Source organism: Aotus nancymaae, unplaced genomic scaffold (assembly GCF_030222135.1).
Source record: "Aotus nancymaae isolate 86718 unplaced genomic scaffold, 86718_ANA_hifiasm-v0.15.2.pri h1tg000018l, whole genome shotgun sequence".
Taxonomy (NCBI): Eukaryota; Metazoa; Chordata; class Mammalia; order Primates; family Aotidae; genus Aotus; species Aotus nancymaae.
Window position 1 is genome coordinate 3492783 of NW_026988430.1, and position 22624 is coordinate 3515406.

The window sequence follows — 22624 nt, forward strand, 5'->3', positions numbered from 1 at the left end:
GAGTAGCTGGGATTACAGGTGTGCACCATCATGCACAGCTAATTTTTGTATTTTTAGTAGAGACGGGGTTTCACCACGTGGGCCAGGCTGGTCTCAAACTCCCGACCTCAGGTGATCTGCCTACCTCGGCCTCCCAAAGTGCTGTGACTACAGGTGTGAGCCATCATGCTCGGCCTCATTTTTCTTTCTTTTTTTTTTTTTTTTTTGAGACGGAGTTTCGCTCTTGTTACCCAGGCTGGAGTGCAATGGTGCGATCTCCGCTTACCGCAACCTCTGCCTCCTGGGTTCAGGCAATTCTCCTGCCTCAGCCTCCTGAGTAGCTGGGATTACAGGCATACGCCACCATGCCCAGCTAATTTTTTATATTTTTAGTAGAGACAGGGTTTCACCATGTTGACCAGGATGGTCTCAATCTCTTGACCTCGTGATCCACCCGCCTCAGCCTCCCAAAGTGCTGGGATTACAGGCATGAGCCACCACGCCTGGCCCCCTAATTTTTCTTTTAAACAAAACCCCAAAACTACCACTGTGGTGGAGGGATCTTTGATACATCCTTTTTATCTGAAAACATCATGTCAAGTTTACATTTTGCTCCATAATGTGGTCTTTGGATTTTTTAATTTTAATGTAAAGAAATAAAGTATAGGCTAGTATCTCCTGTTGCCCTCTCCCCTGGAGGGGAAGGTGCCTTTAACCTGCGCTTGTGGGTAGAGCACTCAGTGTCAGTGTTAAACAGCAAATTGTCCTAAGTTTCACTTTTCAGCTCTGCATCTGAAATAGCAATGCATGTAGTTAGAGAGGGCACAGTTATTCTCCTGCCATCAGGGATCGGGGGTAATTTAGGCGTCAACCCAGGAGCCTTGGCAAAGCCATCATTCCTCTGGGCCTGCTCTCCCCTCCGGCTCTGATCTAGGAGTGTCTGCCTCCACAATATTTCTTATTTTTCTTTTCTTTTCTTTCTTTTCTTCTTTTTTTTTTTTTTTGAGATGGAGTTTGCTCTTGTTGCCTAGGCTGGAGTACAATGGCTCGATCTCGGCTCATTGCAACCTCCACCTCCCCAGGGAGAATCAAGTGATTCTCCTGCCTCAGCCTCCCAAGTAGCTGGGATTACAGGTGCCTGCCACCAAGCCCAGCTAATTTTTGTATTTTCAGTAGAGATGGGGTTTTACCATACTGGCCAGGCTGGTCTCAAACTCCTGACCTCGTGTTCTGCCCGCCTCAGCCTCCCAAAGTGAAGGGATTACAGGCGTGAGCCACCGCGCCTGGCCTCTTTTCTTTCTTTATTACCTTTTTAAAATGTATTTTTATTTGTTTTTATTTTTTAAGATGAGGTCTTGCTCTGTCGTCCAGAATGGTGACAAAGTCCTGGGCTCCTGTATCCTCCTGCCTTGGCCTCCCTATAGCTGGGGATTCCACTAACCCGGCTCCATAGTGTTTCTCTTTACTCTATTCTGATTGGGCACTGAGTTTGCATTTTAACCTTTGGCTTGTAGAGCCGGTTTCAGAGGCTCACAGAGAGGCTTCTGGCCAGGCAGAGCAGGTTCTCAGGCCTGCTAGGACCTAAGCCTCCCCACCCTCCAGGGGATTGAGGCAGGGCCCAGGCCATGCAGCATCCTGCCTCCTCGGTCACCAGATCCCTGCCCTCCTGTGTGCAAATGAGTCAAAGTGAGGGTTGCTTCAGACTGAGGATGAGCTGTCATTCGAGAAGGGTGGAGTCTGTGGAGCTGGGAATAACATCAGGCTTTATGAACCAGCTCCCTGTTGCTAGGCAGCTTTCATTAGCCAGAAAGGTCTGCCCTGCAGTGAGCTCCTTCGGGGAAAGGCAGGGAGACACTAAGGGAGAGAGAAGGCTTGCCTACCCTGGAATATTACAGCCAGAGAGATTTCAGCACACTCTGAGATTCAGACTCCAGGCAGGCTTCATCCTATCTCTTTTCAGTAAAAGGGATTCCTGGAGGCTGAGGCGGGGGGATCCCTTGCAAGAGTTCAAGACCAGCCTGGGCAACAAAGACCCTATCTCCACCCAAAGGGGGAGCAGATTGACTTCTGCCTTCCATCCAGAAATGATCTCAGACGAAGGAAGGACCTCTGAAGGAGCTGACTTCCCTCACCCCATCTTGGGGCATCATGGAGGGCAAATGGGGGTATTCGTAGCTGGGACTTGGGGGTCACACAGATCTGGGTTCACGTCCTGGCTGTGCCACAAAGTGTGTAGCCATGGGTACTCATCTCTGAGCCTACCCTAGAAGGTCACTGTAAGTAGAAGAGCAGTGCGGGCAAAGCACACAGCGTGGATCTGGCTGTGCAGCACCTGCTCAGTCACATTCTACTTTGCTTTTTGTTTGTTTTGTTTCGTTTTGTTTGAGATGGAGTCTCACTCTGTCTCCCAGGCTGGAGTGCAGTGGTGTGATCATAGCTCACTGCAGCTTCGACCTTCTGGGTTCAGGCTATTCTCTCTCATCAGCCTCCCAAGTAGCTGAGTCTACAGGTCTACACCCCACCACACCTGGCTAATTTTTTGTACTTTTGTGGAGACAGGGTTTCGCCATGTTGCCCAGGCTGGTCTCAAACTCCTGACCTCAAGTGATCGACCCGTTTCAGCCTCTGAGGTGCTGGATTACAAGTGTGAGCCACCACCCCACCCCACATCTGCTTTGTTTTTGAAAGTGACCTTAGGCCGGCAAGGTGGCTCATGCTTGTAATCCCAGCACTTGCGAAGGCTGAGCCGGGTGGATCGCCTGAGGTCAAGAGTTCGAGACCAGCCTGGCCAAAATGTCGAAATCTTATCTCTACTAAAAATACAAAACTTAGCTGGGCGTGGTGGTGCACGCCTGTAATTCCAGCTACTCAAGAGGCTGAGGCAGGAGAATCATTTGAACCCAGGAGATGGAGGTTTCAGTAAGCCGAGATCGCACCACTGCACTCCAGCCTGGGCAATAAAGTGACACTCCTTCTAAAAAAAAAAAAAGTGAATCCTTACAACCTTTCCCATAAAGCCTCCTCAAGCCTTCACCAGGATTCCATCTGGGAATCTATGTTTCTGGAAGTTTGGAGCATCTGGAGAATCAGGGAAATTTGAACATCAGGAACTCAATAAGGAAATTGGATAATATAAAGGAATTTTTACTAATTTTGTAGATGCAATAAAGGTATAAGTACATGGTTTTTTTTTTTTTGAAGACAGGGTTTCACCATGTTGGTCAGGCTGGTCTTGAACTCCTGACCTCAGGTGATCCGCCTGCCTTGGCCTCCAAAGTGCTTGGATTACAGGCGTGAGCCACCACACCCGGCCGATAAGTACACGTTTTTAAGACTTCTGTTTTAGAGATAAATATGTGAAATATGTGATGTCTGAAGTTTGCTTCAGAATATCCAGTGTTAGGAAACAGCAATTGGAGGTGGCATAGCTGAAGCAAGATGGGTCGCAACTTGATCATTTAAGCTGGGTAATGAGTATGTGGGAATTGGTTACGCTGTCCCCTTTACTTTTGTGTATGGTTGGAATTTTCCCTAACGAAATGATTTTTTACAGAAGGAGGAGGAGAGGATGGGAGGAGCAGGAGATAGGGATAGTTAAGTGTAGATAACTTTCTTGAGAAATTTTACATAAAGGGGAGCAACTAAACGAGGCAGTACCTGAATGAGGATAGGCCAAGGAAGGTGATGGTGATTTTTTTTTCTGTTTTTTTTTTTTTTTTTAACTTTTTCTCTATTAACCTTGATAGAATCACTCAGTTTGGTGATTGTTTTTAAGTTGGAGAAATTATAGAATGTTTATATTTACATGGGAAGTATCTAATAGGGGAAATTACAGGCATAGAAAAGAGAAGTTTGCTAGAGCAATGTCTTTGAAAAGGTGCAAGGGAGGCAGGATGCAGTGGCTCACGCCTGTAATCCCAGAACTTTGGGAGGCCGAGGCAGCTGGATCACTTGAGGCCAGGAGTTCAAGACCAGCCTGGCCAATATGGTGAAACTCCATCTCTACTAAAAATACAAAAAATTAGTCGGGTGTAGTGGTGCGCGCCTGTAGTCACAGCTATTCAGGAGGCTGAGGCAGAAGAATCACTTGAACCCAGGAGATAGAGGTTGCAGTGAGCCAAGACTGCACCACTGCACTCCAGCCTGGGCAACAGAGCAAGACTCCGTCTCAACAAAAAAAAAAAAAAAAAACCGCCGGTTGTGGTGGTTCATGCCTGTAATCCCAGCACTTTGAGGCCAAGGCAGGTGAATCATGAGGTCAGGAGATAGAGACCATCCTGGCTAATATGGTGAAATCCTATCTCTACTAAAAATACAAAAAATTAGCCAGGTATGATGGTGATTGCCTGTAGTCACAGCTACTCAGGAGGCTGAGGCAGGAGAATCACTTGAACCTGGGAGGCAGAGGTTTCAGTGAGCCAAGATCGTGCCACTGTCCCCCAGCCTGGGCGACAAGAGCGAGCCTCCATCTCAAAATAAAAAAATAAAATAAAAAAGAGGCCGGGCACAGTAGCTCATACCTGTAATCCCAGCACTTTGGGAGGCCAAGGCGGCGGATCACGAGGTCAAGAGATTGAGACCATCCTGGCCAACATGGTGAAACTCCGTCTCTACTAAAAATACAAAAATTAGCTGGGTGTGGTGGCACATGCCTGTAATCCCAGCTACTTGGGAAGCTGAGGCAGGAGAATTGCTTGAACCTGGGAGGCGGAGGTTGCAGTGAGCCAAGATCACACCATTGCACTCCAGCCTGGCGCCTGGCAACAGAGTGAGACTGTCTAAAAAATAAAAAGAAAGAAAAGGTGTAGGGGCAGGACTCCAGTCTGCAGGTAGAAGGGGACTTGAGAGAGAAGTCCACCTATACCATCCCTAGGAACAAGAGGACGGCAGGGACTGGGCATGAAGTGCAGGGAGGGAAGGCACTAGCTCTCATCTGTTGCCTGCAGCTTGCTAGGCAGTGGCCAAGAAGCCTTTCGCAGCTTGCCAGATGCTGTTACTTTCTGTCACCCAGCGTCCATTGAGGTGGGGCCTGATTTTCTCCCTAATTACAGCAGAAGCTCAGAGAGGTTTAGTGATTTGCCCAAAGTCAAACAGCCAGTAAGGAGAGGAGCCAGTGTTTGAACTCATCCCTGTCCTGCTCCAAAGTCTGTGCTGCCCAGGGATTAGTCTACCCAGCAGTAGAGATGACAGGGGCAGTGGCATTGAGGAGTTGGCCCTCATGCAGACGAAGCTGTGGTCATCAGACAGCGGGCTCCTGGTGTCCAGAGAAACTCTGTGACGGTGGCTTCCTTGCCCAGCCAGCTGAGTGTGCCCACATCTGTGTCCAGCGCATGAGAGGCTGGCCTGGGCCTGGTTCCCCGGGTAGCCACCATGAGCATGCTGTGTGCAGACCGTCTTACATCTCCAGCAGGGCAAGGACAATGGCATGTGTAGCATGGATTTTATTTCCCCCACCTGGGTTCGAGGTTCCAGAAACTCAGGACGGTTCTTTATCTTCCTAGTCAGAGTCTGGATGGGAATGTTGCTTTCTTGTTCTGGGGGTTGAGCAGGGTTGAATGCCTTCCAAAATTGAAGCAAACAACCAATATCACCAGTGCAGGCTGAGAGAAAATGTACCTTAGTTACTGCAGAAATGCTTATTCTGAGTGAAGGCAGCCATTACAAATCCCTGGGTGGAAATAGCCACTCAGAAATGGGAAAGAGAGGAGCAGGTAATGCCTGGGGATGGCTCTTTGCTACTCTCACCTCATCTGCAGGAGATGAGACACTGACTCCTTCCGTGGGCAGTTGAGTAAAATGTCCTTGATTCTTCTTCTCCTTCGGTTGTTACTTGAAAGAGGCCACTCATCCGTTCCTTTATCTCCAGGAAGGCTGCTCCTCTCCTGGCAATCTTGGTTCCACTCTCCTGAACCAGTGGCCCCGGGCAGGCATTCGGCTTTTGAATTCTAGTCTAACTAGTGTCTCTCAGAGCCCAGGTCCAGAATGGACCACCTGAGGCTGGCTGCTCTGCTTGCACTTCCTCACTTGGGTTCTGTGTGGCAGCAGCGGCTGAACTCGCCTGTCATGAAACTGAGCCAGAGATGGGGAGCAGGCCACACCTGCCAGCTTGCTGTCCTCCCATCCCCAAGGCCTGGCCAAGCATCTCGGGCCCAGTTTCATGTCGGGCTGTGCTATGGATGCTCTGTCCCTGTACCTCAAGCAAAGAGTTAGTCCTCTGAAGACCGTTGAGTGGGTCCCACTGTTACCAGGCTGGCTTGTCCAGGCTGCTGAGTGCAGCTTTAGACGTAGATATGATGCACATGAGAGCCAAGGCAGAATGAGGTTACAGACCCAGCCCTGCTTCTGAGGGCTGATGGATGACCCCTTACCAGTCACTGCTGCATTTCCCGGCAGCCATAGCTTTAGTTCATTTCTGTGAGCTCCTGAATCGCTTCTCTAATCCCTGCCCAGCTCAGGTCACCTGCTGCTGCCCTAAGTAGAGCCCAAATGCTCCCCTCGTGGTAGGAAACCAAACCATCCCAAGGATCCTATTTGTTGAAGGAGCTGGTGAAAGATGGGATGCCCGTGGGCAGACCTAGCCTTCCTGGGTTTTGTGAATTCTGATTCACACCGAGGTTGGAGAGAATATCTGGCATCATCTCATGATGGGACCCTAGTGCTGGTCACCTACTCAATTATTATAATTAATTTTGAGTTGGCAATATATTTAACTGGTTCAAAAATCAAAACCATACAAAAAACTTACAATGGGGCTGGGTGCAGTGGCTCACACCTGTAATTCCAGCACCTTGGGAGACTGAGATGGGCAGATTACTTGAGCTCAGGAGTTTGAGACCAGCCTGGGCAACATGATGAAACCTGTCTCTACTAAAAATAAAAATAAAAAAATAGCCAGGCGTCATAGTATATGCCTGTAGTTCCAGCTACTTGACAGGCTGAGGTAGGAGGATCACTGGAGCCTGGGAGGCAGAGGTTGCAATGAGCAGAGATCGTGCCCACTGCACTCCAGCCTGGGTGACAGAGCAAGACTCTGTCTTTTTCTTTTTCTTTTTCTTTTTTTTTGAGACAGAGTTTCACTCTTGTTGCGCAGTCTGGAGTGCAATGGTGCAATCTCAGCTCACTGCAACCTCCAACTACTGGGTTCAAGTGATTCTGTGCTTCAGCCTCCCGAGTAGCTAGGATTACAGGCATGTGCCACAATGCCTGGCTGATTTTGTATTTTTAGTAAAGACCGGGTTTCTCCATGTTGGTCAGGCTGGTCTTGAACACCGGACCTCAGGTGATCCTCCTGCCTCAGCCTCCCAAAGTGCTGGGATTACAGGCATCAGCCACTGTGCCCAGCCGAGACTCTGTCTTTAAAAAAAAAAAAAAGTGTACAGTGAAAAGTGTCACTCCTTTCTCTGTCCTTGTTCACCCACTTCTGTCTATGCACAAGCCCCACACAGGCAGTCACTTTTGTTTCTCACGCCTCCTTCTAGAGGTTTGCCTTTGTTGGGCTTTTGTTTCGGTTTTTGGTTTTTGGTTTTTTGAGACAGGGTTTCACTATGTCACCCAGGCTGGAGTACAGTGGTGCAATCTCAACTCCCTGCAGCCTCTGTGTGCTGGGCCCCAGCAGTCCTCCCACCTCCGCCTCCATGGTCCAGGCTCATGTTATCACACCCAGATAATGCTTACATTTTTTATAGAGACGGGGTCTCCCTATGTTGCCCAGGCTGGTCTCAGACTTCTGGGCTCAAGTGATCTCCCCACCTTGGCCTCCTAATGTGTTGGGATTATAGATGTGAGCCACTGCACCTGGCCTAAAGTTTTTTATACTAATAAAAAAGATGGTATTCTTTGTTCACACCTCCCTTTTTGTAATTATAAGGTGTCATGCAATTATACGGTTCTGTATCTTGCTGTTGGAGAGCTTTTCATTATTCATTCCTAGAGAGCATCCTCATTCTTCTTCAGAGTTGCCTGATACTCTGCTGTAGAGAGGTACCGTTTTACTTAGCCTGTCCCCTATTGATGGGCATGTGGATGGTTTCCAGTCTTTTGCTGTTACAACTAAATACTCATGCAGTTATAGCTGTAGGATGGATTCTTGGAAGAGGGGTTACTGGGTCAGAGGTTATCTGCAGCATTAATAGAGAGTGCCATATTGCATCTCTGCGGGTTGCGGCATCTGGCCCTCCCACTAGCCATATATGAGTGGATTCAGCAGCTCCCCATGTCCCTTCCGTCTCCATCTTCCTGGTGTCTCCTCCACTCTAAATCAGGCCTCTTAGAATGGTTAAATTGGGGTATAAGGGGTTGCGGGCAGGGGCCCTATAGATTCCATTAGCATTTGTAGTAGCATTTGTGGTCTCCAGCCCTGCCCCATGTTGCATTTGTTAAGCTGCATAACTTGGTACACTTTGGGGTCACATGAGAGGTTGGTGAAGGCAAGCCCCAGGGCTATCCTGGGTCTGCAGTTCCTGGCCTTTCCCTGGGAAGATGGCACCAGACCTTCGGAGGGGCTGTCCACAGCAGTGTGTTGGAGTTAATGTAGTGACACCCCTGACCACTCAGAGCTGCAGCTCCTGGGGACTTCCTGTCAGCAGGATGGGATGGGCCAACAGGGTAGAGAATGTACCTGGGCTCAGCTGGCTCAGACTCCAAAGGCTACCAGAAAACCAGGGTGGCAAATGCCCATCATTCAACGAGTAGATAAAGAAACTGTGGTGTGTATCTGTGTGTGTGTTGTGTGTATATATATATATATATGTGTGTGTGTATATATATATTCTACTATATATATGTGTAGTATATACACATATATACACATATATACATACATATATATACTACACATATATATATAGTAGAATACTACTCAGCCGTAAAAAGGAATCCATTAATGGCATTTGCAGCAAACTGGGTGGGATTGGAGACTATTATTCTTTATTTTATTTTATTCTTTTTTTGAGATGGAGTTCTGCTTTTGTCTCCCAGGATGGAGTGCAGTGGTGCAATCTTGGCTCACTGCAACCTCTGTCTCCTGGGTTCAAGCGATTCTCCTGCCTCAGCCTCCAGAGTAGCTGAGATTACAGGTGCCTGCCACCATTCCTGGCTAATTTTTGTACTTTTAGTAGAGACGAGCCAGGCGCAGTGGTTCATGCCTGTAATCCCAGCACTTTGAGAGGCCGAGGCAGGTGGATCACGAGGTCAGGGGTTCGAGATCAGCCTGGCCAACATGGTGAAACCCCTTCTCTACTAAAAATACAAAAATTAGCTGGGCATGTTGGCACGTGCCTGTAGTCCCAGCTACTCTGGAGGCTGAGGCAGGAAAATTGTTTGAACCCAGGAGGCCAAGGTTGCAGTGAGCTAAGATCACGCCACTACACTCCAGCCTGGCGACAGAGCAAGACTCTTTCTCAAAAAATAACATAAAATAGTAGAGATGGGTTTTCACCATGTTGGCCTGGCTGCTCTCGAAATCCTGACCTCAGATGATCTGCCTGCCTCAGCCTCTCAGAGTGCTGGGATTACAGGCGTGAGCCACTGTGCCTGGCCACTAAAGTCAAGTTTCTCTCTTCTCCATTTTGATTATTTGCCCAAACCTTTTCATGCCAACCAGTGTTGGTTTTTATTAATTAGTCCACGTTTTTTTCTTGTATGAAATGAGCCCAGTGATGCCAGGGCTGTCACCTTGTTGTGGTGCGCCCAGGGTGGCCATAGGCGGTGCTGGGACCCACTGGATCAGGGGTCCTGAAGCCTTCACAGGTGGGAGACTGGGGCCGGACAGCTCAGTCAGCAGGCAGGTGCTTTCAGCTTACCTGGTGCTTTAGCCTACCAGTGCTTCCTGCCGCCGCCCTCCACCGTGGGAGCTGGGGTAGTGGCGGGAGCTGGAGTGGTAGCGGGAGCTGCAGTGGTAGTGGGAGCTGGGGAGAGAGGAATAAGGGGAGTGAGGCCCTGGAGTTGTGCCTGGTGCTCCAGGCCAGTGAGAAGGGGAGAATGGGCACAGGCCTTCATGTGGACCCTCCCTGGGGAAGGGTCTGTAACAGTCCTGCCTCAGTCTATCTGTGGACACCCCCCAGGGAAGGAGGACACTTGCTGCTGGCTTTGCAGGCAGCTCTGAGTGTGGTGTTCACTCACTGTACATGGGTCAGCGTGTCCTTCTGCCTGCACCTGTTTCCATCATTGAGAATGCCCGGGTCTCTGCTGACTCAGAAGTCTTAGAGCCAGGCTCCGGGGCTCATGCCTGTGATGTTAGCACTTCAGAAGGCTGAGGTGGGAGGATCACTTGAGCCCAGGTGTTGCAAGCCAACCTAGGCAACATAGCCAGACCCCAGTCTCTACAAAAAAAAAAAAAAAAATGAAAAATTAGCCAAGCTTGGTGACACAAGCCTGTAGTCCCAGCTGCTTGAGAGGCTGAGGTGGGAAGATGGCTTGACCCTAGGAGGCTGAGACTTCAGTGAGCTGCGGTTGCACCACTGCACTCCAGCCCAGGCAACAGAGTGAGTCCAGCCTGAAAAAAAAGAGTTCTTAATCTTTTTGGGTCAGAAGCTGAGAAGCACAGACCCACTATCCAGGACAAAAAGCACTCACCTAATCATTCTAGAGCACATCAACAATTTGCATTCAAATTGCTCTCAATTTCAGGGGGTCTTTGGAGCCCCAGAAGCCCATCCACAAAGCCCTCTAGGATAATGACTCTCAGGTAGTGGTGTGGTGATGATTTTGCCTACACACTGCACATGATAACATGTTGGCTGCACTGGGAATGGGCAGGACAAGTGCAGGTTGAACAGCTGCTGGCCAGTCTTGCCTGGGCCACTGGCCTAACTGGTCTTTGTTGCAAAGTGGATACAGGAGAGGGATTTCTCCTTCTCCAGATGCTGCCTGGCACCTTGGCTGGGTTTCACAGAAGGAGATTAGGGACCACGAGGCAAAAGGAGACTGAGCGTGATGTCTGGTTCTCTCAGTATTCACTACTTGAGGTGACTGCTTAGGAATGCCTCCTCTCCCCCAGAGAGGACCCCATGCATGTGGTCAGAGGCTGGCTGGGAAGGTAGGCGAGGCCAGGCCTGGGAGTGCTGGGGCCGCCACTCCCCAGTCCCCTGGCCTGGCTGCCTTTTTGATTGGTCGAGTGGTCGATTGGTCATGGAGGGAAGGTGGGAAATCGAATGACTCACTATCCCTGCCGTTAGTCACAGCCGTGAGGCACGTGACCCGCTGCAGGACTTGTGCCACCTGCTGCTTCTCTCCCCACTCTGAATGGGAAGAGCAACCCCAGGAAATGATCACAACTTTCCCACAGGCACAGAAGAGACTGAGACCCTGTGTATCCCAGGGCCATATGAGAGCTCCAGGGACCAGGGGGAATGATCATGGAGAGGAGCATGTGGACACTTAGGCCAAAGATTTCCCCCTGTGAGCCGGGCGCGGTGGCTCAGGCTGTAATCCCAGCACTTTGGGAGGCTGAGGTGGGGAGATCACCTGAGGACAGGAGTTCAAGACCAGCCTGGCCAACATGGTGAAACCCCATGTCTACTAAAAATATAAAATTAAGGCCAGGTGCAGTGGCTCACGCCTGTAATCCCAGCACTTTGGGAGGCCGAGGCAGGTGGATCACGAGGTCAAGAGATCAAGACCATCCTGGCCAACATGGTAAAATCCCGTCTCTACTAAAAAAACAGAAAAATTAGCTGGACATGGTGGCACGTGCCTGTAGTCCCAGCTACTCAGGAGGCTGAGGCAAGAGAATTGCTTGAACCCAGGAGGTAGAGATTGCAGTGAGCCGAGATTGTGCCACTGCACTCCAGCCTGGTGCCTGACGACAGAATGAGACTGTGTCTCAAAAAAAAAAAAAATTAGCCAGGTGTGGTGACAGGCACCTGTAATCCCAGCTACTCGGGAGGCTGAGGCAGGAGAATCACTTGAACCTGGGAGGTGGAGGTTGCAGTGAACTGAGATCATGCCACTGTACTCCAGACTGGGTGACAGAGCGAGACTCCATCTGATAGCAAAATAAGATTTTCCCCTGTACCCCATACACACACGACAGGTGCGCGTACACCCATACACACACGATAAGTGCGCATACATTTGTCTGCATGCACATGTGCACATAAATGCACGGATATACTGTGAAGGAAAGGTTGTGTCTCGTAAGATAAAACCCTCCAACATCTGAGCAATGAAGAGCTCTGGCAAGAGGCCCTCAGGAGGAGAAGGGGTCCTGCCTGTTTCCCCAGCCCTGGGATGCTCTCGCTGAGCCAGCTGCCCTCCACATTGGCTCGGGCAGCTCTCTTCCTTCTTGACTTCAGTCTAAGAGAGGACCAAACAAAACTCCTTCATACATCGGCAGTGATTGCTAGTCAGTTACTGAATTATTTCCTAACTCCAGGTTTCATATTCTTAACAGTACTAGTCAAAATAAACTTGACAGGAGCCAGGCCTGGTGGCTTAGGTATGTAATTCCAGCACCTTGAGAGGCTGAGGCACGCAGATTGCTTGAGCCCAGGAGTTCAGGACCAGGCTGGGCAACAGGGCAAAACCCTGTCTCTAGAAAAAAATATATTAAAAAAATTAGCTGGGCATGGTGGTGCACACCTGTAGTCCCAGCTACTTGGGAGGCTGAGGTGGGAGAATCGCTTGTTACACAGAGGCTGGGACTGTTATGAGCCAAGATTGCACCACTGCACTGCAGCCTGGGTGTCAGAGTGGGTCCCTGTCTCAAAAAAAAACTTGACGGACCTCAATTTCCCTGTTTCTTTTCTTTCTTTCTTTCTTTTTTTTTTTTGAGATAGAATCTTGCTCTGCCAGGCTGGAGTGTAGTGGTGCAATCTCAGCTCATTGCAACCTCCCCCTCCCAGGTTCAAGTGATTCTCCTGCTTCAGTCTCTGGGTAGCTTCAGTAGCTGGGACTGCAGGTGCCTGCCATCACACCCGGCTAATTTTTGTATTTTTAGTAGAGACAGGGTTTCACCATGTTGGCCAAGATGGTCTTGATCTCTTGACCTCATGATCCACATGCCTTGGCCTCCCAAAGTGCTGGGATTACAGGAGTGAGCCACCGCATGCAGCCACTTTCCCTGTTTCTAAGAGAGGAGTGTCTCCACCCACTTCTGGGGCAGCCTTGGATCCTCTCTCCACGGCATCCTCTTCCTCTCCCTATCAGGGATCCTGCAAAAACTCAGCTCTTGGAGGTTCGCTGTAGAACTGTATCTGGACAGACAGAGTAAGGAGGCAGGAACTGACCCAGACGAAGTGCCTCCTGAGAGCCAGACCCCATGTGAGGGAGTTCACATCCTCTGTCTCATGTAACTTCTCACACTAGCCCTAAGAAGTCTTCCCATTTCGGCCAGGCTAGGTGGCTTACGCCTGTAATCCCAGCACTTTGGGAGGCCGAAGCGGGTGAATCATGTGCAGTCAGGAGTTCAAGACCAACCTGGCCAACATGGTAAAACCCTGTCTCTACGAAAAATGAAAAAATGAGCTGGACGTGGTGGTGAGCAGCTGTAATCCCAGCTACTCAGGAGGCTGAGGCAGGAGGATCACTTGAACCCAAGAGGCGGAGGTTGCAGTGAGCTGAGATAGTGGCACTCTAGCCTGGGTAGTGGAGTGAGACTCAGTCTTCATCCAAAAAGAAAAAAAAAAAAGAAGTCTTCCCATTTCACAGACAATAAAACAGTCTTAGAGCAAGTGACCCTGCCAAGCCCAGACCCCGTTCTGTCTGACTCCCTGTCTCTAGCACAGCTCATTGTTTTCAGTCTGTGTGAAAAAAGCACTCTTTCTCCCACGGTGCCCCTGCCCGCAACCAGACACACCTGGAGGTGGCAAAAGGGGCTCGGGTCAAGGTTCAGAGCCCTGGGTTCTCGTCCTAGTGGCTCTGCCACTCTGTGCCTATGACGGATTTCTTCCCCTTTTTGGGCCTTTCCCTTCTCACCTGTAAAACTGTTAGCTTGGCCTCAATAACGTAGCAGCCCCTCCTTCTCACACACACGCACTCATATTTTTAGAGTCTGTATGGACCAAGGCAACTCCCCACCATCTCCCTCCAAGACCTTCTTCCCTGCAGGGTCTGTGGAACGCTAGGTCCAGGCAGAGACTCTAACCCTAAAACGTGACTCAACAGAGGGAAGCTTTCCTAGCATGGAAGAGAGAAATCTCTCGCTCTCAGCTGCTGGGCTCATCAGTCCAGCGGCCCGGGTCCAGTCTCTAAAGTGACGTGATCAATATTTTAGCTCCTTCAGAGTCTGCTCCTTAGCAGCCGCATCACCGGTACCCTCCAGAAGGGATCCCGAGTCCACAGCCCCCCACATCCCCATCGTGTGGGTGCTGTGCTTGCTGCCAGGGCTGGAGCCACTCATGCCACCCTGAGCGGGGAGCTTTGGGCCTCATGGCCCCAGGGGTGATGCCGCATACGGAACGCCTGTGCACACCAGGCGAGGGAGAAGGACAGCTCGGCTTGTCCAAGCTTTTTGCCCTGGGCAGGAGCAGAGGAAGGGGAGGGGAATTTCAGAGGAAGCCAAGGTATCTCCCTGGCCTGCCCTTAGTTCTAACATGGGTCAGGGCTTGCCCTTACCCCTTGCCTCACCACAGGTATGGGGCGGAGGAGCTTTTCTCCCCGTCCTTGCCAGGCTCAGATGCTGTTTTCCTTTGTGGCCAGGTGCGGTGGAGGCTTGCCTCTTGCATCAGCTGAGACGCCGTGCTGCTGGCTTCCTGCGCAGTGACAAGATGGCAGCCCTGTTCACCAAGGTGGGGAAGACATGCCCAGTGGCCGGGGAGATTTGCCACAAAGTGCAGGAGCTGCTGCAGCAGCAGGTAGACGGCAGGTGAGCCCCAGCCGCCCCTTCCCTCCTTCCGGCTCTTCCCACGTGGCAAGTGCTGCTTCCTAGGACAGCCCGTCTGGAAGCTGGCTTCCTGGGCCTGTTCCTTGCAGGACCTCTGGATGGGGGATCAGCCTGAGGGTGGGGGTTGCCTCCATGCGGGCACAAGGCTCTATACCCTCCTTCAGCTCCCAACGCCAGTCAGTTCTCTGTGCTCCCGTCTTGGGGCACCAAGCTCCACTCCCGATACCACCATTCTGGGGTTTACCCCTAGACCACTGCAGTCCTGAAGCCCTCCCACCTTTGCAGGAAACCCTCAGGGGTCAGCCAGGAGGCCCTGCAGAGACAGGGCTCAGCCAGTGGGAAGACCCTGGCCCTCAGCCCTCAGGCCCTGAAACACATATGGGTACGCACGGCGCTCATCGAGAAAGTTCTGGACAAGGTTGTGCAATACCTGGCGGAAAACTGCAGGTGACTGCCCCGCTCCCCTAACAGCTCCTTCCTTGACCATCTCTGACCGTCCCTCAGCCCCGCCCTCAGGATGCTTGCCCATCTCTGACAGCCTGCAGGCACGTCCCCATCTCCCCGCCCCTTCCATGCCCCGAAATGGACTCACCGTTTCACCCAGACTGAGATGAACCTGGTCTTTGTGGGGATGTCCCTACCTGGTGAGCCTGACTGCCCTGGGATGAGTCCCAGAGCCCTGGCAGTCACCCTATCTATCTCCCAGCAGCAAGTACTACGAGAAGGAGGCGTTGCTGGCAGACCCTGTGTTCGGCCCTATCCTGGCCTCTCTTCTAGGTGAGCCCGAGAGCACATGGGCCTGTGCCAGGCCCATGGTAGGGGGGTCAGGGCAAAAACTGAGGGAGCACCGTCGGAGCTGGCTGTCCCTGCCCCTACAGTGGGACCCTGTGCCTTGGAATACACGAAGCTCAAGACAGCCGATCACTACTGGACTGACCCCTCTGCTGACGAGCTGGTCCAGAGGCACCGCATCCGGGGTCTGCCCACTCACCAGGACTCCCCTGCAAAGCGCCCAGCCCTAGGGGTAGGTGCCCCTCCCCACGCCTTGCATTCATCTGGGCTACGCCCATGGACCTGTAGGGACAGGAAACCGGCCTCTCTACAGGACGAGCCTTGGAGATGCCGCAAGGTAGTGGCCTCCTCAGAAGAGCCTTCACCCCACAATAAAACAACAGCAATGCCAGGAGCCCCTGCTGGTCCGTAGCTGGAGAGCAGAGGGGGTCAGGGAGCTAACTGGGAGCAGAAAGGACCCTGGGGTCAGCTGGAGAGGGTCGGCATGGAAGCCTGAGGGTTCTCAAGCCCTGAGGCCCATTTCCCAAGGCTGGAGGCTGAGCCCGGGCCGTCCACACAGATTCGGAAGCGGCACTCAAGTGGCAGTGCGTCAGAGGACAGGCTGGCTGCCTGCGCCCGTGAGTGTGTGGAGTCCCTGCACCAGAACTCCAGGACGCGCCTGCTCTACGGCAAGAACCACGTGCTGGTGCAGCCGGTAGGAAGCTCAGTCCCAGCACCTCCCTCAGGCTCCCTCTTCCGAAGGCCCTGGAACTAGAGCTCAGTCCCAGCACCTCTGTCAGGCTCCCTTTTCCGAAGGACCCAGAACTAGAGCTCAGTCCCAGCATCCCTGCCCTAGGCTCCCTCTTCTGAAGGACCCAGAACTAGAGCTCAGTCCCAGCATCCCTGCCACAGGCTCCCTCTTCCGAAGGACCCAGAACTAGAGCTCAGTCCCAGCACCCCTGCCCCAGCCTCCCTCTTCTGAAGGCCCCAGAACTAAAGCTTCATCCCAGCACCCCTGCCCCAGCCTCCCTCTTCCAAAGGTTCCAGAACTAGACAACTGGAGCCTCTAGGCTATGGCTGCTCCTTTCCTGAGGAGCTGGACAAGACAGAAAGAGAATGGCCCCAGCCTCCCCACTCCCTGCCTCACATGACTTATGCCTGGCCCTGAGTGGGCACGGGCCAGGGAATGGCAGCCAGCAGATGAGGCAAATCCCCAGCTTGGGCATGTCTGGCCTGGAATGGACCTGGCATCCAGGAGACTGGCAGGAGAGAGCCAGTGGCCCCAGGTTGAGCAGGGGAAGGACGTGCCCAGATCTGCTGCATGGGTCCTGTTTCCCCATGCTCCTGACCAGCCCCTAGTCTAGGACCCCATGACTAGCCTAGCTGGGCCTCCCCTTCTCCCAGCAGGAGCTCATTTTTCACAGGCCATCCCTCAGAGCCTCTCGGCCCTTCATCGTCTCTGTCCTCCGCTGTCTCCGCTGTAGAAAGAGGACATGGAGGCAGTCCCTGGCTACCTCTCCCTGCACCAGTCTGCAGACAGCCTGACTCTGAAGTGGACCCCCAACCAGCTCATGAACGGGACCCTGGGGGACTCCGAGCTGGAAAAGAGGTGGGGGCTTTGAGACCTGCTCCCAGGAGTGAGGGCAGGGAGTGGGCTTGACCTCAGGCAGAGAGATAGAGAAAGCCCCTTGCTCCAGGAGGCCAACCTCACTCTCTATCTGGATGCCAAGATAGCAGGGAGCGGCTATCTGGTGTGATTGCCAAGCTCTCTAGGACACAGCCAAGCTTGGGCATGAAGAGGTTTGTCTGAGCCAAGCTCTCAGCGGCTGAGACCAACAGCTGTCCCTGTGCCGAGCGGGCTGCACGAATCTCGGGGACATGGCTGGCTGGGCACACTTCTTCCTATCCTCAGGGTAGTTTGATGCGGTGGTAGCACCAGGAGATAAGAAAGGAAGGAATGAAGGGAGGGAGGGAGGGAGGGAGGGAGGATGGCAGGTCTTTGGACATGGTGACACCAGTCTGGTTCCTTCCTAGCGTTTACTGGGACTATGCCCTGGTGGTGCCCTTCAGCCAGGTCGTCTGCATCCACTGCCACCAGCAAAGTAAGCCTTCCTTGTCCCCAGCTTGGGCAGGAAGGGAGAGGCTGCCTTCTCCCAGCCATGCACTGTGCATGGGGCCATTAAAACTTCTCATCCTCCCATCCCTGTTCATGGGGCTCCCAGGCCATGCTGTAGCCCAGCCATCTGCCTCCTACCCAGTTTGGGGGCGCTGGCCAGCAGGCTATGATGACCACCAAAGAGGGCCTCAGCCTCCCTTTCCTGCCTTCACCCCCAGAGAGCGGTGGCACGCTTGTGCTGGTGAGCCAGGATGGCATCCAGAGGCCGCCGCTGCACTTCCCACAGGGAGGACACCTGCTGTCCTTTCTGTCCTGTCTAGAGAATGGGCTGCTGCCTCGGGGACAGCTAGAGCCCCCACTGTGGACCCAGCAGGGGAAGGTAACTCGGTGGGAAGCTTTGGGGGAAAGGCTGTGTGTGGGGTGCTCTGCCCGCCTCCCCTCCTTCCCCACATGGAGTTCTGAGGAACAGCCTGGCATGGAACCCTGGCTGAGACTCTGCCCTACACAGGCTGACCCCCTCCCCCTCCCTCCACAGGGGAAGGTGTTTCCCAAGCTTCGGAAGCGAAGCAGCCTGCGCTCGGTGGATGTGGAGGAGATGGGCACGGGGCGGGCCACCGACTACGTGTTCCGGATCGTCTACCCTGGCCACAGGCACGAGCACAGTGAGTGTCCCGACTTCATCCCGGGGAGAGAGGAAGATGCTTAGGGAGGTGGGGGAGCACAGCGTCACCCGGGAGGGCAGCAGGCAGGGTCCACTGACCAGGCCCGGCTAACCCAAGAGGCTCCCCGCTTACCTCTCCACTGGACCTTTGACCCACAGACACTGCCTTTGCAAAGGTGCGTCTCTTCTACCCAGCTGTCCTCCCCACTTCTTCACCCCAGGACTCTTGGCTCAGCAGGCCTAGGCACCACTACTTAGGTATCCTTTCAGCCCCTGCCCAGGGCAAAACTCGGGGAGAAACTAGAAGTAGAAGGTGGGGAACCTCCAGTGCTCCTCGCCTGCTCCCCGACCCCCACGAGACAGCCCAGGGATGGGATCGGCGCTTCCTTTTGGATGGTGGAAATTGTCCACTGATCCCCTGAAGCCAGAGCCCTCCTGAAACCAGCTACTGATGAGCGTAGGCTGAAGCAGCAGGTCGTGTCACAGACAGACTCGAGGCTGCCTGGGGACTTTGGGGGCTGGCAGGTATAAAGGTGGCTTGGCCCTGGTGGGTCCTGCCCTGCCCTGGACACACACCCCTGGGCCCCCAGGGGGTCTGTCTATTTGCGTATCTACCAACACTGAAATTCGCTTTCTGGTCAGAGTGCTGCTGCTACCCGTAGGTTTCTCTGGGCCAGGCTTGCTTTTCTTACAGATAAAGGTCAGGGAATTTGCCAGTCCAGTGTTTATTGTCAGCCAGACCACCCGCTCCCTGAATTTCCTAACTTGTGCCAAAAAGTTGTCAACCAGTTGTCTCTGTATTAGGGACCAGACTGCACACTCAGCCACCACGCAGCTAGCTCCGCCAGGCTCCGAGGCTCACGGCAGGGATTCCCTCCCGCCAGACACACCTGGCAGGGATGCATCTTTGGTGCTTAATCTCAGGCTGGTGCTCGGTTTAGCCTCTCCCATCTCTGCCCCCGCTCTTCAGTCTTTGGTATTTTCCGATTCTGGTCACTTCAAGGACCACTTCCCCAAGGGCAAGCCAGGGCACCAAGAAGCAGAGGCCACCAAGCGACTCAGGCTGCTTGAGGACAGCCCTGAGAAAACCCTTTCCTTTTCCTGGGACAGGAAAAGGTGGAATTTAGAGTCTGAAGAAAGGGATTTGGAGCAATCTTCAGATTGGTCCAGCCTGACAGGAGCTAAAGAATGTCAGGACCCATTTGCTCACTGTCATGTCCAGCCTCTGCTAGGGCCAACGACCTCCCGAGCTGCCAGCCTGTCCCAGGCAGACCCCATCTTTCACATCCCCCTCCGTTCTCTCTCTTCCATTCTTCTAGAGAGGTGCCTCCGAAGAGTGGGGCTCTGCAGCTGCCCCAGCCCCTCCCCTCCTTCCACATTCTCCCAAGAAAATCACCCAAAAAGCTGTCTGGTCCCCTCCCTTCCCCTCTTCTGCGCCCTGCAGATTCAAGACGACCTGGCCTCCACTCCACTTACCTTCAGGAGGGAGTCCCTCCTGCCTAGGGATGAGGGTCCTCATGCCTCTGCCTCTCGCTATTCTCTTTGAGCAGTCACTATTAACTACCACCACCTAGCGGCCAGCCGCGCGGCCTCGGTGGACGATGATGAGGAAGAGGAGGATAAACTGCACGCGATGCTCTCAATGATCTGCTCGCGGAACCTCACAGCTCCCAATCCGATGAAAGGTTTTTATCCTTCCCCCTCCCTGACCCACCTCGTCCCCCCCTCCCCGTCCCTCCCGGGCCCACCTGCCACCCACCGCAGGGGCTCGAACGGCAGTGTTGGCATTAGGGGACTTGCACCCAGGGCACTTCCTTTCCAGCAGGAGGCAGATCAGGGAGGGCCAGAGGAGGTCAGACAGGTGCTGGCAAGAAGAACGGCTGGCCCAGGGCAGGTGGCTCCAGGCTGAGAGGAGGATGTGCTCATAGGAAGATCTCGTTAGCTCATTACCCCTTGGGAATCCTGAATGGCTCTTGGAGCCTATTCCTGCTCTGGGGGTCAGACTGGCAAATGCAACAGAGGCCCCTTCCTTTCTCTCTGCTGATTGGGAAGACCAGCCTCTGGGCCTGGCGCTTCTGACTCCTGACTTAACAGAAACAGGATGGAGGCATCAGGTCCTTCCTGGGGCAGGGGCAGTTCATGTGGACAGTGAGGGCTGCTGTGGGACGAGCCCCAGGGCTCAGTTTCCCCAGGAGGCCTGTGGCCCCCAGCAGGCATGAAATCTAGAAGTAGCTGCAGCATGATGTCCGTGAAGGAGCCGGGCTCAGGGCCTGGTGATATGAATTCCCACCCAGCTCTGCCCTGGTTCCCTGTACGGTTTCCAACAAGTTTCTCGCTCTGTCAGAGCTCTGCCTCCTCGCCTGGGCCAGGGATATGAGACAGATGTGTTCCCGCCCCCATGAACCTCAGGGTCCACGAATGGAGAGTCCCCTTTGTTGGAGGTGACAGTGCAGTGCCCTCAGCCCCTCAGGGTTCCTCTGCCCACCACCCATCTTTCCTAGCACAGAGCTGGCTTGGTAGGGAGGGAGCCCCACTCTTCAGCAAGCAGTCAGCTGGGCGACCTGTGAGGGCTGGGCTGGGTGCTCAAGGAAGGGTTGGCTAGGAAGAGGCTGAGGCCAGTTCTCCCAGAGATGGGGGAGCTTTCCCATTCTCACCCACTCCCATGCCACAAAATCAGTTGCTTCTCCCTCTCCCCCACCTGCAGAGGATGTCCTCAGAATATGCCACACTCCCAGATGCTTCCACAGAGTTCTACCAGGAAGCCCAGTTCCTTAGCCCAGCCATTAAGCCAGCACTAATGAGGAGTCTCCAGGCAGGCAGGGTGACCCGGTCTGTGCTTAGGACACACCCAGCACACCCTCCGCACAAGCCTGCTGGCTGCCTGCCCTCATGCCCCCTCCCTCCCCGTCCTTCCAGTATGAGTCTGTAGGCCAGGCCTGGGGGGGGCATCCCACTTCTATGTTTATCGCCCCGCCAGTCGGTTCCTTGCAACCCTGGACCTGGGGGTGTTGCTTATTTCCAGTTAACTGACTGAGCAGAGTGGGGAGGCTGAGGTCTAAGGGGATCCAAGGAGCCACTTCTTACCCCACAAACGGCAGTCAGGCTGAAGGCTGGAGGGGCCTACCAGAGCCCTTGGCAGACTTGGTGATAATAAAGCCTGTCCGTGACTAGTCTTAGGCCTGAGGCCTCTGGGATCAGAGAAACTTCCAGGCTCACTTCCAAGGGTCCAGAAGCCTCCGGGCTTATCTGTGCATCCTCTCAAGGAACTTGGGCTAGGCCAACCAGTGTGCAGCTTCTGGGCCCCTAATACTCAGGAAAGGAGAGGACGCAAAGAGCAGAGTCAGCAGGTGTGGGGAGCGGGCCGGGGAGCGGGCCCACCTCCGCTCAGTCCATAATGACAACACTGTTGAGTCCGTTCTGCCAGCTGGGGCTTTCCAGGCCTGCAACATGCTTGACTTGTGCATGTGAATCAGTGGCCGGGTGTCCAGACTTCCTCTCCCTCTTCCTCTCCCCTTCCTCTTCCTGCTGCCTCCCCACAGAGCAGAGATGCTATTCACTCTAATTCTGCTCCAGGCCAGGCACCTTTCACTCGGAATCTTAGGGACTGTGGGGTTCGCCCACCCTGATTTCTTGCTTTACACTTTCCTCATGCTCAGAGGAGAGAGTCAGAGTCAACGCTGACCCAGCAGACCCCCCGTCCAGCCTGCACCCTCTCCCAGTCGCTCAGTAGCTCCAGCTGCTGCACTGGGCTTTCACACAGTGTTCAAACGCTGGCAGCTTCAGCTCCTTCCTGGAGAATTAAGGTGAAGAGCATTGACCCAGGACTTGCCTTGGCTGGGCCCTGCCTTCTGGGCATGAGCTGCTTTCCTTTTTACCCACCCCGCCCTCACCCCTGTTGCCCTCCCTGCCTGCCCGCCTGTTGCCTGCTGCCTGCCTGGCTGGGCCTCTTCCCACCCTGGCTCCTCCCAGGACTGCCCTCCTGTCTCCTGCCTGCTGAGGGCTGAGCTGGGCTCCCGCCTCACCCCACCTGCACTCACCCCTCCCCTCCTTCCAGAGTCTCAGGCATGGCTTGCAACTCCCTCACTCCCAGAGCCGCAGCCCCTCCTCACCAAGTATGTTCCCTTAATTTGCCTCCTGGCGGAGCTGAAGGGCAGATACCTGCAAAGATCCCAGCCATAGGTCTGGGAAGAGAGCTGCGGCCCAGCCAGGGAAACCGCTGAGGGGACTGGAGGGGGCTCAGCCAGCCCTCAGGCACACCCAGAGCTGGAGTCTGGCT

General features: G+C 53.6%; 1 protein-coding gene across 3 annotated transcripts in view; it reads left to right on the forward strand.

Moving 5' to 3' along the window:
- The window catches only part of SGSM2 (small G protein signaling modulator 2), a 47890-nt gene that overhangs the window by 9683 nt on the left and 15583 nt on the right, over nt 1–22624 (forward strand). For 2 of the 3 annotated variants that reach the window (XM_021671321.2, XM_021671322.2), the window contains exons 3-12: nt 14617–14782; nt 15086–15247; nt 15510–15577; nt 15679–15824; nt 16152–16286; nt 17056–17180; nt 17606–17673; nt 17906–18066; nt 18223–18349; nt 19899–20033. In XM_021671321.2, coding sequence (XP_021526996.2) covers nt 14617–14782; nt 15086–15247; nt 15510–15577; nt 15679–15824; nt 16152–16286; nt 17056–17180; nt 17606–17673; nt 17906–18066; nt 18223–18349; nt 19899–20033 — 1293 coding nt within the window. The remainder of the gene's footprint in view (nt 1–14616; nt 14783–15085; nt 15248–15509; nt 15578–15678; nt 15825–16151; nt 16287–17055; nt 17181–17605; nt 17674–17905; nt 18067–18222; nt 18350–19898; nt 20034–22624) is intronic. The other variant, XM_021671323.2, reaches the window with a different exon arrangement.